Source organism: Anolis sagrei, chromosome 4 (genome assembly GCF_037176765.1).
Source record: "Anolis sagrei isolate rAnoSag1 chromosome 4, rAnoSag1.mat, whole genome shotgun sequence".
NCBI classification, from domain to species: Eukaryota; Metazoa; Chordata; class Lepidosauria; order Squamata; family Dactyloidae; genus Anolis; species Anolis sagrei.
The window spans coordinates 149,922,160-149,938,638 of NC_090024.1; the positions used below are offsets into that span (position 1 = coordinate 149,922,160).

The 16,479-nt window shown below is 37.8% G+C and overlaps 1 protein-coding gene across 3 annotated transcripts in view; it reads left to right on the top strand.

Moving 5' to 3' along the window:
• The window catches only part of EVI5 (ecotropic viral integration site 5), an 89,922-nt gene that overhangs the window by 32,664 nt on the left and 40,779 nt on the right, over positions 1-16,479 (top strand). For all 3 annotated transcript variants that reach the window (XM_060773923.2, XM_060773922.2, XM_060773921.2), the window contains 8 exons: positions 1,247-1,471; positions 8,326-8,400; positions 10,611-10,736; positions 11,453-11,596; positions 11,892-11,981; positions 12,081-12,178; positions 12,749-12,809; positions 15,039-15,092. In XM_060773923.2, coding sequence (XP_060629906.1) covers positions 1,247-1,471; positions 8,326-8,400; positions 10,611-10,736; positions 11,453-11,596; positions 11,892-11,981; positions 12,081-12,178; positions 12,749-12,809; positions 15,039-15,092 — 873 coding nt within the window. The remainder of the gene's footprint in view (positions 1-1,246; positions 1,472-8,325; positions 8,401-10,610; positions 10,737-11,452; positions 11,597-11,891; positions 11,982-12,080; positions 12,179-12,748; positions 12,810-15,038; positions 15,093-16,479) is intronic.

The window sequence follows — 16,479 nt, forward strand, 5'->3', positions numbered from 1 at the left end:
TTTCATTTCATCATGCACATTTTATTCATCCTTATAATACAGATAATAATTTTAGAGAGTAGAATTAGATTAAGATGCTTTATTAAAAATAAATAATACTCTACTACTAGAGCCAGAAACATTTCTGTTGGAATTTGCAAATGCAATATTGTCAGAAAATAGAAACGTTTTTTAATATATGGTGACTGCCGCAAGGATCGTGCATGCTTAATTCTGGAAACAAGAAGAAGTTTCCACCCAAGATTTATGTATTACAAAAATGATGAATGTGGTAGAGATGGACAGACTGACTACACTTTTACAATCGTCAGACCCTCCCAAATTTAAAGAAGAGTGGCAGCCTTTTATTGACTTAAAAATAAAATAAAATAAAACCATTGGGTTTTTTGCATTAGTAAAAGCAAGTCAGTATTGTAGAGATGTAGGAATAACAAAAGACAAAAGAAAAAGGGAGGAGTTAATGACAGGAATCACAGGATTCCCAGTGACATCCAAGGGATCCTGAAAAGTTAATCTACCAGAAATAAGAGGATTTATGACAAAAATCGGGAGGCCTTGATGATGCAGCAGATTAAACCACTGAGCTGAGCTGCTGAACTTTTTGATTGAAAGGTTGGCAGTTCGAATCAGGGAGTGGAGTGAGCTTCTGCTGTTAGCCCCAGCTTCTGCCAACCTAGCAGTTCGAAAACATGTAAATGTGAATAGATCAATAGGTACCGCTCTAGCAGGAAGGTAACGGTACTCCATGCAGTCATGCCGGCCACCACATCTTGGACTTGTCTACGGACAATGCCAGAAGTTTGGCTTAGAAATGGAGATGAGCACCACCCCCAAGAGTCAGACACAACTAGATTTACTGTCAAGGGGGAACCTTTACTTTTACCTGTATGGCAAAAATACATTTTTTGATTATGAAGACAATAGCAGCGATAGAGTAGAAAGTGTTACATGGAGCTTTCTAATTGTCTATTTCTTAACTTTTCTATCTTTTTTGCTTCAATACACTTTGCACCTGCTCTATTCTTCTGTTTTAGATTGAGTAAGAATTTTTCTAAAACATGATAGAAACCTTTCTTGCATTAGATAACTAAGGACAAAGACAATATTATAAGATGTTAAAAGTGTCCTCACCTTAACACTCATTCTTGTACCCTTTCCCACTCCCCATACTTTATCAATACAAAGTCATACTGGGGGAAAAGAAAAAACGAATGACACTCATCTTGGTTTTCTTTCAATGTTTTAGGAACTTGTTCGAAAAGGGATACCTCATCACTTCCGAGCAATAGTTTGGCAGCTTTTGTGCTCAGCGCAGAATATGCCAATTAAAGATCAATATTCTGAACTCTTGAAAATGACTTCACCTTGTGAAAAGCTTATAAGAAGGGACATTGCTAGAACGTATCCTGAACATGATTTTTTTAAAGAAAAGGACAGCCTTGGACAAGAGGTTTTATTTAATGTCATGAAGGTAAGTTACTGGCTCACACCTTTAAATGGAAAACAAAAAATATTTAGTGCTTACTTTGTTTTGCTTTTAGCCATGATACTTAAACATAAACTCTGTATTTGATGAAAAAATATGTTTTCCCCCATGTTATGAGCTTCTGTAGTTGTGAGCGGAGTGCTGAATTAGTCTCTTTTCCTGAACGAATGATGTGTGTTGTAATCTAATGATATCAGGAGAAGCATATATATTCTGGTTCTAGATTTGTGAATAGCCAAATAATTTTCTGTGCTTGCCTTGGTTATTTGTTGTTTCTGTTGCTTTATGAACTTTTATTTTATTATCCAGATATCGCAGTGTACAATACCATGAATTTGCATAGGTTTCTACAATCTGTATGGTGAAATTTTGCATTGCCGGCCTAAGAGGCATTTTGCTGCCTGAGGCTGAACAGTAATTGCAAACCCAGCCTTGCTTGTAAAATATATATTATGAAACCCAATCATGTTATTTTGATATCTGAGGCAGATAATCCCCAAAACACCATCCTCTGTTTAGAAATGTTAATGAAATGATAACACAATGGAACATGATGTCATGTTATAAATGTCATTTCCTAATTGGTTTTATCGTAAAAACGTGGGAAAGGTTTGTTGAACTTCAAAAACTTTGTTTTTGTGGAATATCTTGCAACATAATATTTTGCTACAGTTTTTCAATGAATATCTCATTGAGTCTCAAATTCAACATAATTTGTGGCAGCCACAAAAACAAAGTTTCTGGAGTATAACAAAGTAAGTACCACACAATTAAACAGGAAATAACACTTTCAAACCAGGAACAATTTTTTTTAAAAAAAATGTTACATAGTGTAATTTGTTAAATAACAAATTTCTGGCTATTCCTACACGTTTTCAAAATATCAACAATTAGGAGCTGAAATTCATGACATGGAGAGTTGATGATAAGGAAGAAGCTAATGCCAAGTTTATGCTCTCCTAACTAATTTCAGTTAACTTAGCCATGTATTTATCTGGAAAAATTAACACATTTTCTATATTAATAAATTACATAAGGCACACATTTCTGTCTTTATGTCTTTACCCCAAAATGTGGGGTTCTTTGGTTCATTCCCTTATCAAAGGAAAACAAAACTTTACAACCCTCAAGCAGGGGCCATCCTTTCAAATAAGGAACAGTCGTATAAGAGACCGGCTTTTTGGCCCTCAGATAAAGGACCTGCTTTATAATAAGGGACACCTGGCGACCTTACTGCTGGCTGAGAAGATTTTCTCATACCCCTCTGTAACTTAATCTTCAAAGTTCCATAGGAAATCCTAGATTTTGTGGCTTAATGAGGTTGTAGCAAAATGACTCGACTTATACTCAGACATAGTTCTTTACTCCATCAGGGTTTATTTATGAGCTTTCTGAGGATGACATTTCTCTTTACCCAAGTTGGACTCAAGACTCCAACTCTTAGGAATCCATAGGCACATGCACTTCCATACACAACTATATACAGTAGAGTCTTGCTTATCTAACATAAACAGGCCGGCAGAATGTTGGATAAGCGAAAGTGTTGGATAATAAGGAGGGATTAAGGAAAAGCCTATTAAATGTCAACTTACATTATGATTTTACAAATTAAGTACCAAAACATCATGTTTTACAATAAATCGGCAGAAAAAGCAGTTCAATACACAGTAACATTATGTAGTAATTACTGTATTTACGAATTTAGCACCAAAACATCACAATGTATTGAAGCAGCTGTGGATCTGGGCGGGAGGCAGACTGTGTTGGATAATTCAGAACATTAGATGAGTAAAGGTTGGATAAGCAAGACTCTACTGTACAAAATTATGCAGGGGCATTTTAAAAGGTTTAGTTTCAGCTACATGAGGACAGGTGAATTTTTGCTCACCTATTTCTGGGAGTCCTTGATGGCGCAGTGGGTTAAAGCACTGAGCTGCTGAACTTGCTGACCAAAAAGGTCGCAGGTTCAAATCCGGGGAGTGGCGTGTGCTCCTGCTGTTGGCCCCAGCTTCTGCCAACCTAGCAGTTTGAAAATATTCAAATGTGAGTAGGTCAATAGGTACCGCTCCGGTGGGAAGGTGATTTGAGTTAGTGACGAGCATTGGAATATGATTCTGGAGGCAACGATTCAAATCGCTGCTTCCATAGAAACCCACTGGATACCTTTGGACAACTCATACACTTTCAGTCTCCGAAGAATTTTTGCAAAGAAAACCACATGATAAATTGCCTTAGATGTTGGAAATGACTTGAAGGCACAAGATAACAAGAACCATATGAAACTACACTTAGGGATTGGAAATGGTCTGATGGTTTCTCTTTGAACTTCTGATACTGAGTGGAGAATTAGCCCATTGTTTCAGGTTGGATACATCTGCTGTTTGCATCGAAGCCAGCTGAGAAAATGAGGTCATGCACACTGTCAATTGACTTTACTCCATAAAATGCAGTCAAACATGCCCTGTTGATCTCTCTTTCCTTTTGAAAGAAGCATGGCAGCAAATGCATGGCTAATTATATCTGTGTTGAATGCATCAAATTGATAAACGTCGGAGTATATACATAATATACCATATATTCCGACATATAAGATGACTGGGCGTATAAGACGACCCCCAACTTTTCCAGTTAAAATATAGAGTTTGGGATATACTTGCTGTATAAGACTACTCTTCTTCCAACACACACCAAATACAATTTTAAAAACATCAGATTTTATTTCAATTTGGTAATTTTCCTATTACTGTACCTCCTTCTCTGCCTCTCAGATGTTGCACATGCGCACCTGCATTGCTTCACTGCAGTCTTCAGGAGCGAGATCTGAGAGGCAGAGGAGGAGGCATGATAATAAGATACAAGGGCGGGCCAGACAGGTAAAAGAGGTGTGTTTTTCTGGGTCCAGAGCTATTCTATCTCTTTTTTCCATACTCCAGGCATGCCAGACGCCTGCAGCTTGCTCCGTCTTTCACTTGCACTTTCCCGGTGAGGCACCCCTTCACCTCACCATTGGGATCGCATTAAGTCCACGAATCCTGATGAATGGATTTTCTTCTACCATACTTGTACAGTGTCACCCTTAATGCTTTCATACAGTCGCTGCATACAGCAGGGACATGGCCACTGCCATTTTTGAGCTCCCCCCACAATAAGCAGCAACCACAGATTCTCCAATCCGGATTGGAAGTTTCAGCACCTGCTCTATAAGACTACTCCCAACGTATAAGACGACCCCTGCCGTATCAGACTACTCCTAGCGTATAAGACTACTCCCAGCATATAAGTCTACTCCCGGTGTATAAGACAACCCCTGACTTTTGAGAAGATTTTCTTGGGTTAAAAAGTAGTCTTATACACCAGAAAGTACGGTAAATACTGGGAGTTCCCAAGTTATGAACTAGATATGTTCTGTAAGTTTGTTCTTAAGCTGAGTTTGTATGTAAGTCGGAACAGGTACATTTTAAAGTGTAACTCCAGCCGTGTGTGTATGTGTATGTATGTATGTATATATGGGGGGGGGGGGGGGAGAGAGCGCTTTGGAGAGCATAAGAAAGGGTTAACACCCATCTGTGTCCCTGTTCAGAAGATTTCACCATCCTTTCTGTCCCTGTCATAATTTGATTTAGAAAAATGTGGCTTGTTGTGGAAATAAGGATTGGTGATAGAGTTTTGATGGAGACACCTTTTCCCCATGATAACTCTTCCAGGAGCAAATTTCCTTTTCTAGGGATAGATTTCTCTCATTTCCTGTTGTTCTTAACTATGAGTTGTTTGTAAGTCAGATGTTTGTAACTCAGGGACTGCCTGTACTTCCATTTTTTAGGTTTAACCTGATAATTTGACATTATACTAACTGGAAAAGAAACTGTTTCATTTAACTTGCATGAATAATGCACTGAATGTATCAAATGTATTTAAATATATATTTGGGTCTGGCTTTTCAGCTTTGCCCCTCCTGAGGTTCTGTACTTCAACTCCCAGAATCCCTAAACAGGATGACGAAAAGGGATTCTGTGAGCTGAATCCAGTTATCCAAATTATCTGTCACTTTGAGTCCCATTTTGGGAGAAAGATGGGATACATCTATAAAAAAAACCTAGAAAATAAATCTAGAAGTACCAGAATTAAAAGTAAACAAAGTAGGGGGATATTTCTAAAGTGGTTACAGTGAACCCTTGTTATTTGCTTTGGTTTGGTTCCAGGATTGCCATGAATATCAAAATCTGTGTATGCTCCAGTCCTATTATACAATGATGTAGTCAAATGGTATCCTCTATGTAAAATGGTAAAATCAAGGTCTGCTATTTGTATTTTTTTTTAAAAAAATCAAACCATTGTTGGTTGAATCTGCAAATGCAGAATCTATGGGGACAGAGGACCAACTGTATTTTAAAGACAGTTGTCTCTGATATGTGCATGGGATTGTATTTTAACAAATAAGTAGAAATCTTGCAGACTTTAACAAAATGTATCTATTTATATATTTTTTAAAAACCCTAGTGTTATTGTGAAAAAGTATGTAATTAAATTCATTAATAATTTCCAAATAAAAGAAAAATATGGTTAGGTGGCAAGAAAGAAGATGTCTTATTTTACATCAAACTACAACTAGTGATTATAGACTGGCAGTAACTCTTGGGGTGAATCTGCACTGTATAATTAATGCAGTCAACACTACTTTAAATGCTGTGGCCTATTGCTATGGGATCATGGACATTGTAGTGGCAGTGCCAGATCAAACTACAGCTCCCATAGCATTGAGCAGTGACAGTCACTGCTCAGTGTCCCTGGTGGCGTAGTGGGTTAAACCCTTGTGCTGGTTGAACTGCTGACTGAAAGGAATGGGGTAAATGTGGAGCGGGGTGAGCTCCTGTCTGTCAGCTCCAGTTTCCCATGCGGGGACATGAGAGAATCCTCCCATAAGACTGTAAAACATACTGGGCAATGTCTTTGCAGGCGGCCAATTTTCTCACACCAGAAGCGACTTGCAGTTTCTCAAGTCGCTCCTGACATGAAAAAAAGTCATGTCAGGAGCTCTAGTTGGATATGGCATAATTAAGAACTGGGGTCTTCTGTATTTAAAGAACATGATCTACTGGTGAACAGTGGTATAGTAATAAGCATGTTTGGGTTGAAAACTAATTTTGGTCTTTGTAATAAAACTTGTACATAACAGGGACAGGTCTTTTTCTTTTCAAAACACAAGTTCCTTGCAGAATGGTGTACCACCATTTCTGTTTGGTTCCCTATATTCACTATATTATGTGATATCATATCACAAAGTATCAACATTCACAACAAGCTGCAATGCAGTGCAACAGTGAGATGCACAACATGACACCATGGCTGAATCCTATTAAGCGAGGATTTACGCATCATAAACCTGGCCCACATATCCACATTCACTTAGAAATGCATTAAGCATGCCAAAGGAAAGTAACTCTAAGCATCTCTTTGCATCCCTTCTCTCAAGCTTTGACTAGTTCACCTAAATATCAGGCATTTAATAGAAGAGACTTAAATGAATGTTCGGCTCTTATGCTACTTATTGCTCTTTTCCTTAGACCAGCTGCTTCTTACCCCCTTCTTTCTACTACCTGCCATCTTTGCCTATTACCATGTATTCCAGGGTACTAGACGACTTTTTCTGCCTGGAAAATCTTATTAAAAGTTGGGGGTTGTCTAGTATGCCAGGTATAAATAAAAATAATAAAACCGTAGGTTTCAGGGAACTATTGCTCCCAGCATGCCTCTGGGAGCACATCCAAGGCATGCCGTCGCCCAGTGCTTCTTGGAGTCGGTGTCTGGAGGCCCAAGAAAGCATCTCTGGATGACTCCTAGCATGCCTCTGGGATCGCATCCAAGGCACGCCGTCGCCCAGCGCTGCTAGGAGTTGGCATCTGGAGACACTTCCTTGAGCCTTCAGAGGAGGTAAGCAGCAAGAGCGAGGAGGTCCTTGAATGGTGAGCGGTGGGGGCATAGTCTTTGAAGGGGGGGGGTAGTCTTAAATGCAGAGTATATCTCTAACCCTGTATTTTATCATCAAAAGTTGGGGGGTCGCCTTATACCCCCCCCGGTGCCTTGTATTCCGGAATATACGGTACTTTGCACACTTTCTCTGGTTAGTCTTTTAACATTGTGTCCTCCTTTGACATTATGTGAAGTTGAGACCCACTTCCCTTTTAATTACTCTTGCCTATTACTTTGGATACTTTCCCTGGATGGCCTTTTGATGTCGAATCCTCCTTGGACATTGTGTGAAATTAAAATCCAATTTTCTTTAATTACTCTTAGTTCCACCACTACTTCCATCTCATCTCAGTTGTCCCAGTCAGATTTCTACGCCATTAGGATCAATAACAAGAAACCCTTCAGACCAGTCCTTTAACAATTCTGTGTGTCTGACTGATGTTAACTTAATCTGATACGACTTTTGATTTTGGCATTGCAGTCAGAACTTTGTGTTCATAAAAGCCGAGTTCTGCAACCTGTAGAAATAAATGCAAACTGAGCCAATTTCCATTATGTGCTTTATACAATTCAGTATTTGTGGATTGGGGTGGAAATAAAGACGCAGAAGCCCTGCTTTAAATAACTTCAATCTTGTGCATCTAAGTCACTTGGGTATCCTTTGAAATTTTAAGTGGCATAATCAATAACGTATTTGCATTTATGCAGCAAAAAGAGCTAGAAACCTATGTTAAAAATAGTGAAGCCTGACATTCTCAGGAAGCAAAATTGTTGGACTGCTTCCGTTTGCTGTGTATTTTCATCCCTTTTGGAAGTTAATGTATTATTGATTCTACTTTTGATGTTTTACTCTCTTTTATGTTTTCTTCTAGGCATACTCTTTAGTAGACCGTGAGGTTGGCTATTGCCAAGGAAGTGCTTTTATTGTGGGATTGCTTCTTATGCAGGTAAGCAAACAATGCGGTACTTTGAAACTGTCCAGATGGAGAGAAGGAGGGAGATTCCAAAGAATCCTATGGGATGTTTCTCCTTTTGGAAGAATTGTTAATAATAATAATAGCACTTTATTTATATTCCACCCTATCTCTCCAAGGGGACTCAGGGCGGATCACAATACACATACACAGCAAACATTCAGTGCCGTTTGGATAGATAAGGACAGTACAGACAGAAAGTAGATGTGTTGTGTTGTGTTGACATCAGTGCTTTGGAATGTTGTGCTCAAAATCCAGCCACAGTGGTTGCTGTTGCTGCATCCTCTATGACAGGCATGGGGAACCTTCGGCCCTCCAGGTGTGGTGGACTTCAACTCCCACAATTCCTTGAGGCCAAGGTAAGCCTTTGGGGCGAATGCCGAGCCTCAAGGAATTGTGGGAGTTGAAGTCCACCACACCTGGAGGGCCGAAGGTTCCTGACCCCTGCTCTATGACAAAGAGCCATAATGACTTCTTTCTTCCTTTTTTGGTCACCAGCATTTTCTGGTCTTTTTCTTTTTATAGTGTCGTAAAATACCTCCACCACTTGTTTTAGCAGTACCTAATTTCTCTAATTACAGCACAAGTTGTTTTCAAACTCCGTAAAATAAGAGTAGTTTCCCCTGGAAAGAAAATGTTAACATTGTCTAGAGCAGTGGTTCCCAACCTTTTTTTGATCAGGAACCACTTGAACAGAGACCACTTTGACCAGGGACCACTCTCCAATATTAGTACCAAAAGGGTTATGAATCCGTTTTTGGTCAACTTTAAATTCAGTTTGGTTATTTGGGAATGCTGATTCAAAAAACTGCATTGGATAAACCACATCAGCTTTAGTTTTTGATACAGAACATATGCTATCCAGTCGTCGCTATCTGCTCGGCCACAGAAAACCATATTTAATAATCTAGATCTGATGTGGTAGTAGTAGTATTTTGTGCGTAGTTAGCATCTCCCCTCCTGACAACCCCATTGCCCCAGCACTATAAGAGGGTCTTGAGAGACCAGTCACTCTTGCAGCTGCGTGGTTTCGAAGCTACAGTGTAGTAATGGTGAGGCCGCCGACCGTATTGTCACTTTTGGGGACCACTTTTAGTCTACAGACCACAGGTTGGGGACCACTGGTCTAGAGATTTGACTATAGGAATGGAACAACGGAAATGATATCGGATTGTGGGCTTGACGATGAGACGATTCCGAATGTAGTAGTAATTTTGTAGTATTGTTGATGTTGATAAGATGTTTTGATAATGATGATTGTGGATATCTTGCACTATGTTTTGTAATTTGCACCTGTTTTTATGTTGTACACCGCAATGAGTCACCCTTGGGCTGAGAATAAATAGAGATTTCTCTTTTAGGAAGTGAAGGGTCAGCTTATAGTAATTTACATTTTTTTTTGTTCATTTGTTTCAAGAAATTATGTGTTTTCTAAACACATAAAATAGAACAATGCCAACACATGATAATAAAAAGTTAAAACAGAGCCAGAAAAAAGAGAGAACACAACCCCCCCCCCAAAAAAAAAAACCAAAAGAAAAGATACAATAAGGCAAAATATTTGTTTCAGCAATTATTTAAACATATAATCAGATTATACCTCTCTCATCACAAATCTGCTATCCTCCTCTGTATGGGGTCTACCTACTAATAGTCAAAATCAAAGCTTACCAAAACATATACTTATTTGTTTACAAAAGTCAATGAAGCATTAGTAATCTTTATCAAATAACACAGTATAAGTTGTATTTATCAGCTAGTGCACTTAATCAAAGGATTATCCCAGTTCTCTAGATCAATCTATTGTAATAACAAATCTCAAATAATATTTTTTTTCCTTTATAATATGGCAACTTCCCCATCCTTTTCTTGCAATATCTCCTTCCATTTCAAGTTCACACATTGCGTGTTAGGACGATCACATTTTTTGATGGCTGCTTGAAAGGCAGTACTTACTAGCACAATAAAGGAGCCATCGAGCCAGGGGAGCGTTCAAAACAACAGATATTTAAAGTGTAAATATTCCACAACTTTAAATGGATTGTTAAAGATTTAGCAACTTTATATCTACCCCTGTCCCCTCCAGGCATATACTTGTATTACTTCTGCAGCTATGTTTTCTTGGGAACTTTCTTGGTGTATTTAACAAGTACTAACTTTGATTGCAATCTCCTTCAAAACAGATGCCAGAGGAGGAAGCATTTTGTGTGTTTGTCAAGTTAATGCAAGATTATCGACTTAGAGAACTCTTCAAACCAAGTATGGCTGAGCTGGGCCTTTGCATGTATCAGTTTGAGTGCATGATACAGGTATAACTGAGTTCTGTATATCTCTTGTATGATATGAGTTAGTCAGTTAAAGTTTTTCTCTCCAGGTTTCAAAGTTGTGAAGCAGTTGGTTAGGAAGGTTAGGTGGAAGGTCATAGTTAGATCCTTTGCATAAGAAAGATGGCTCTAGAGCAGGCATGGGCAAACTTGGGTCCTCCAGGTGTTTTGGACTTCAACTCCCATAATTCCTAACTGCCTCAGGTGGTTAGGAATTGTGGGAGTTGAAGTCCAAAACACCTGGAGGGCCAAGTTTGCCCATGCCTGCTTCAGATCATAGGTAGAAAGGACTAATGTTTGATCTCCAGTTGCTGCTTAGCTCAAAATATGAAATGCATATTTGGTGAACACCAGGATAATAGATAGATAGATACATAGATAGGTCATCTTTGTGTCCCTTTATACTTCTTTCTCTTCTTATTTGATCATTTTCAATATGATGCTTTACAACCAGTTACAAGAAATTGTGTTTAAAAACTGATCCAGACAGTATACCATTTTGCATGAGAGCCACTTGATTGATATGAAGGCTTCTTTGTCATATGTTTGACATCATTGGATTTCTTCATTTCTTTATTGAGTGTAAAGATAGATGTCACTTTTGGGGACATGGTCCTCTAAGATCATTTCATAGAATGTTGATCTAAAAGTTTTAACTACAGCAACCATATCATCAGGTACTTTTTGTATTAATCTTTCAGGAACAGCTGCCAGAGCTTTATGTGCATTTTCAGGCCCAGAGTTTTCATACTTCCATGTATGCATCTTCCTGGTTCTTAACCATTTTTCTGACATCTTTCCCACTGTCTACAGCAACAAGAATATTTGATATATTTATGTCTGAGGTAAGATATTGTCTGTTTCCATTTTTTTTCATTCAGTCTAGAGTTATATGGGTCAAAGGAACCACTTCTAACATATATTATAATGCTTGCTTAGATTGCATTTGCTATTTTTATGCTTCAGATAAAACGTGCCCAGATACCCATTTATAGTAGAATGCTTTGTATTATACTTTAACTGTACAGTTTTTCATTACACCTGCAATGAAAAGTGACATCAAATTCTATCAATCTTATTTATAAGATGTTCAATACCTATAAATACCTACCTAAAATAAAATACGAGCCTTCTTTGTAGGGTTTAGAGATTGTTTTTCGGGTTGGCTTAGCACTGCTCCAGATGAATCAAGCAGAATTAATGCAGCTTGACATGGAAGGAATGTTACAGGTAGGCCAAATGTTACCTTAATATACCAAAACTTTGGAAAGTTTGAGTATCATGCCAGGTCTAATCACTTGTGATGATGTGCTCTGATTTGGTTTTTAGCACTTTCAGAAGGTTGTTCCACATCAGTTTGATGGCGGGCCAGACAAGTTAATCCAAGTTGCTTACCAGGTCAAATATAATGCAAAAAAAATGAAGAAGTAAGTATTTTGTTGGTTTGTTTTAAATAAATTTTAAAATTTGTTAGTCACCCCAAAGCTAAATGGTCTTGAGACAGTATACAGTAAAAAGTAAGACAAATGTCATAGTCAAAAGAAGCACTGGAAGAAAAATAAATTCAAAAAAAGAGTTTAGAAATTTGAATAGCACATTGCAACAAAACTACTTGAAACACATCAGCCAAGTCACATTCTTAGTGGTCCAACCACATTCATATTCAAGGACTACCACACATTTCAAGATGTAACTTTTCACAAACCACAACAAATGGTGAATTGTATGGTCCTACCATACCATGGCATGCATGTGTATGAGAGAGGCATTTGGTGTCGGTGGGGAAAGCATCACATGTGAAGAAAAAAGTTCAGTCAACAAAAAATAGTAGGGAATCAGGCACTAACAATTTCAGAGTAAAGGGGGGAAGAAAATCTGTTTCAACAAGTAGAGGAAACTATGGTACCATTTTAGGTTGCAGTTGTAGGAATGAATGTCAGCAGTTAATATGATGTCTTGAATCTCTAATAATGTTTGTAATGGCTTCCACCCTTCAGATTAGAAAAAGAATATACTACTATAAAAACAAAGGAAATGGAAGAACAAGTTGAAATTAAGGTAAGCTGCAGAGAGGTTTCGGGGTTTCTGTAAGGTTAGCTGAGAATTTTAGTTGATTCCAGTGACATTTGTTTTGAGAGAAATTAGTATATGATGTTATTTAGAAAAGTAATGGTTATGAGAGCTGCTACTGAGGGTTAGTGATTAGATTTTAAACTATTACTCTCCACTCATTGAAACACTGCACTTTTGGTAGGAGAGTCTGCATTTCAATTCCATCCTAGCTAGGAAGTCTTGTACCAATCATTTTAAAGCTTAACCACCCTCATCTTTCAGCCTAACTATCTTCATTAGACCAATGGGGTAGAAAAGAGGAAGAAAAATGTCTCTTGCTTTGAATGCATAAATTATTAGAATTCTTCTATGTTAGATTTCATTTGTAAGTTCATTTGTTATGGGAAGCTAATATGGTACTTAAAAACTTTATTGAAAGCAATATTGCACAGCAAGATAAACACACTAGCTTGGGCCATCTTGGCATCAACTTTCCTGCAAAGATAGTGGTTGTCATTATTATTATTATTATTATTATTATCATCATCATCATCATCATCATCATCATCATTATCATCATCTCTCCTAAAGGGGACACAAAGCAGCTTAACATAAAAGCATCAGCATAACAATTTAAAAATATACAACTATACGAATATTAAAACAGAATTAAATATAACCAGTCTTTTAAAATTCCCAGTTAAAAACCATTAAAACACATTTAGTTAAAAACAACAGCACCCCTTAATTGATCCTTAACACTTTCATCTTTAAAAGCCAGAAAAGTAATGTGTTTAATAATAATAATAATAATAATAATATTTATAGATGGTTTACACATAAAAGAGGCAAACATTCAATGCCCTGCGCAAATACAAACATTACAAAAATAATGACCATAAACTCATGACAAAAGAGAAATCCCCATCAAAATGAAAAAACTGAGTATGAATATTCAAATAAACATAATTATACTAGTAGTATAAATTAACCACTAAGACATAAAACCAGAAAAGGAAGTTAAAATACATAAAATGGCTATAATGATTGTTCTTTATCATATACCAGACCAGTAATGGAATATAAATAAGTTAGCCAGCGTACAGACGGAATTAAAGTGTCCTAGACCTCCTCCTCTCCATACGCTAAAGTGCATAAGTGTGTTTTCAAGAGTCTTTTGAGGGAGGGTGGGGGCCATTTTTATTTCTTTAGGAAGGGTGTCCCAGAGATGAGATCACGGAGAAGCCCCCCTCTCTCGTTACCACCAATTGTGCTTGTGACAGAGGTGGGACTAAGAGCAGGGCCTCCTCTGCTAACAGCAGTGCACGGGATGGTCTGTATAGGGAGATGTTATTATACAAATAGCCTGGACCCAAACCATTTAGGGTTTTATAGGTAATGACCAGCACTTTGTATTTAGCCTGGAAGCGGACAGGCAACCAGTGGAGCTGCCACAGCTCCCCACAAAAGCTCCCCCGCGTGCCATGTACCCCTTTCCCCTGAATTGCACTTTCTGAGCTGTCTAAAAGTGAACATTGCCCAAACAGTGGTCAGGGGAGTATTGTTATTATTGTGTGTTCCTAGAATGAAGTAAAAGCTATATGATAGACTTTTAATGCGTCAGTCAATTCTTTGCTAGGGTTTAGTCTGTTTGTTTTCTTAAGATCATATTAACAAAACATAATCCTATGAAATAGATATGCCCCAGAAGAGAATAATTTCTACTGTAGATAGGAGGAGAATGGGTAGTCTTAAAATTTAGAATGATTATCAAAATTAAAATAAGCTCATTTCTCAAAACAAAAGCTTTAAAATTCTCTTCTCAAAGGCTTAACCATTAACATTTGATATTTCATTAAAATAGGAGGTAGAGGTCATGCAGCCCTCCATAAGTTGGTGGACTGAAAAATCTAACATTCCTCACCATTGGCTATGCTAATTAGAGTGGCTGGGTTCTTCATTTTTGAAAGGCTATGTGATGCCCATGAATTCCTTAAAGCAATATTTAATATGCGCATCAATAATGATAGCTTTACAATGTTTACTATCATTGAGTAAAATGGTTGATTTTGGCCTTGAACTTAGATTGTAACTTTTTCCATGATTATCCAGAATACTGTAGTGTTAGTGTTAGTGTTAGTGTTCAGAAGTCTATGGAATCACATAACAAAGACATTTAATTTTCCACCTAATTTCTCAGACAAGTTGCTTTTTACAGTTTTGCTTCCTTTTCAGAGATTACGAACAGAAAACAGACTCTTAAAACAGCGAATTGAAACACTAGAAAAAGTAAGTGTTCTAGATGTCTGTCCTCAATTCAGTCACTCCGTATTGCTTAAATGTCTTATATTTAGTAGGGCAATTCTCAGTAACAACACTAACATGAATAATATGACAACTATGCTGTTAACTTATATAGGAAGTGTCAAGATGGTTCCTCGTAATTTTGGAATCATAATTATACAACTTGGGATTTTTAAATTATGTCAATTTGTCATTCGCCTGCAACTTCTGCTTGAGGATTCTGTCATCTTTAAGGGATAACAGTTTTATTGGCGCATGATCTTTTGCAGTAATGAAAATACACAGAGAGAAAGTGGTCAATGTACATAGTGAACTTTGGATGAAAAGGTCGGCATCCTCAGGCAGTCTCCCTGTTCAAAGAAAGCTTGGATAAAAGCCAGTTTGTTCCCATTATGCATTAACCAGAGGCTAATTAGCAAAGTATCACAGTTTTATGAGTTGCATTTCCATCTTATTTTGGTTCTCCACATAGGCATATAATGCTTTGGGGAATTATTAGCTGTATGAAATTACTATGCACTCTGCATAGTTGAAGACTGCCTTTTAAAGTGTAAAATCCCTTCGGACAGCCTGCTTTCATTTTCTGCTTTTTATTAAACTTAAACCCAGACACAGATCTGACTTGCAATTTTGTTCTCCTGTTCAATAATGTTCTGCTTTGATTCAAGCCTTTGATCAAACAAAATCACTAAAAATCGAAGGACCTTATTTTTAATTTAGGCTAAAGCAGATAACCATAAAAGATGGTGGTAGATGAAAGAGGAGAATTAGTGTATACCATATTGATTCCCAAGGAGGCCGAAGCCCCAACTGCATTGACCATTTAAATCCAGCTTCAAACTGTGTCAGCCAGAAAACCACCTTCTACAAAAAGTGCATAAAAGAAAGACCTGTGGTATGTGTCTTCACCATCCAGGGCTCAAACTGGTTCTCAATCAGTGGGTCCCCAGGTGTTTTGACCTACAACTGCCAGAAATCCCAGCCAGTTTACCAGTTCAGCACACAGGTTGAGAACCACTGCTTTAGAATAAGAGGATATATGAGCACATCAAATTATTTACTGAGTAGAGGAAGATTGGAAGATTGGATACAAAGCTCCCAGAACTGAACAGCCTCTAAAGCAGTGATTCTCAACCTGTGGGTCCCCAGATGTTTTGGCCTTCAACTCCCAGAAATCCTAACAGCTGGTAAACTGGCTGGGAGTTGTAGGCCAAAACACCTGGGGACCCACAGGTTGAGAACCACTGCTCTAAAGAGACAAAATGTTGTCAGTTATGCTTTTAAATACTGAATGCAAAAACACCTTAAGCAGCCAAGTTAGAGTATACTCTGTTTATTTTAATATTGTCTTAGAATAACTCTGCTATGATAT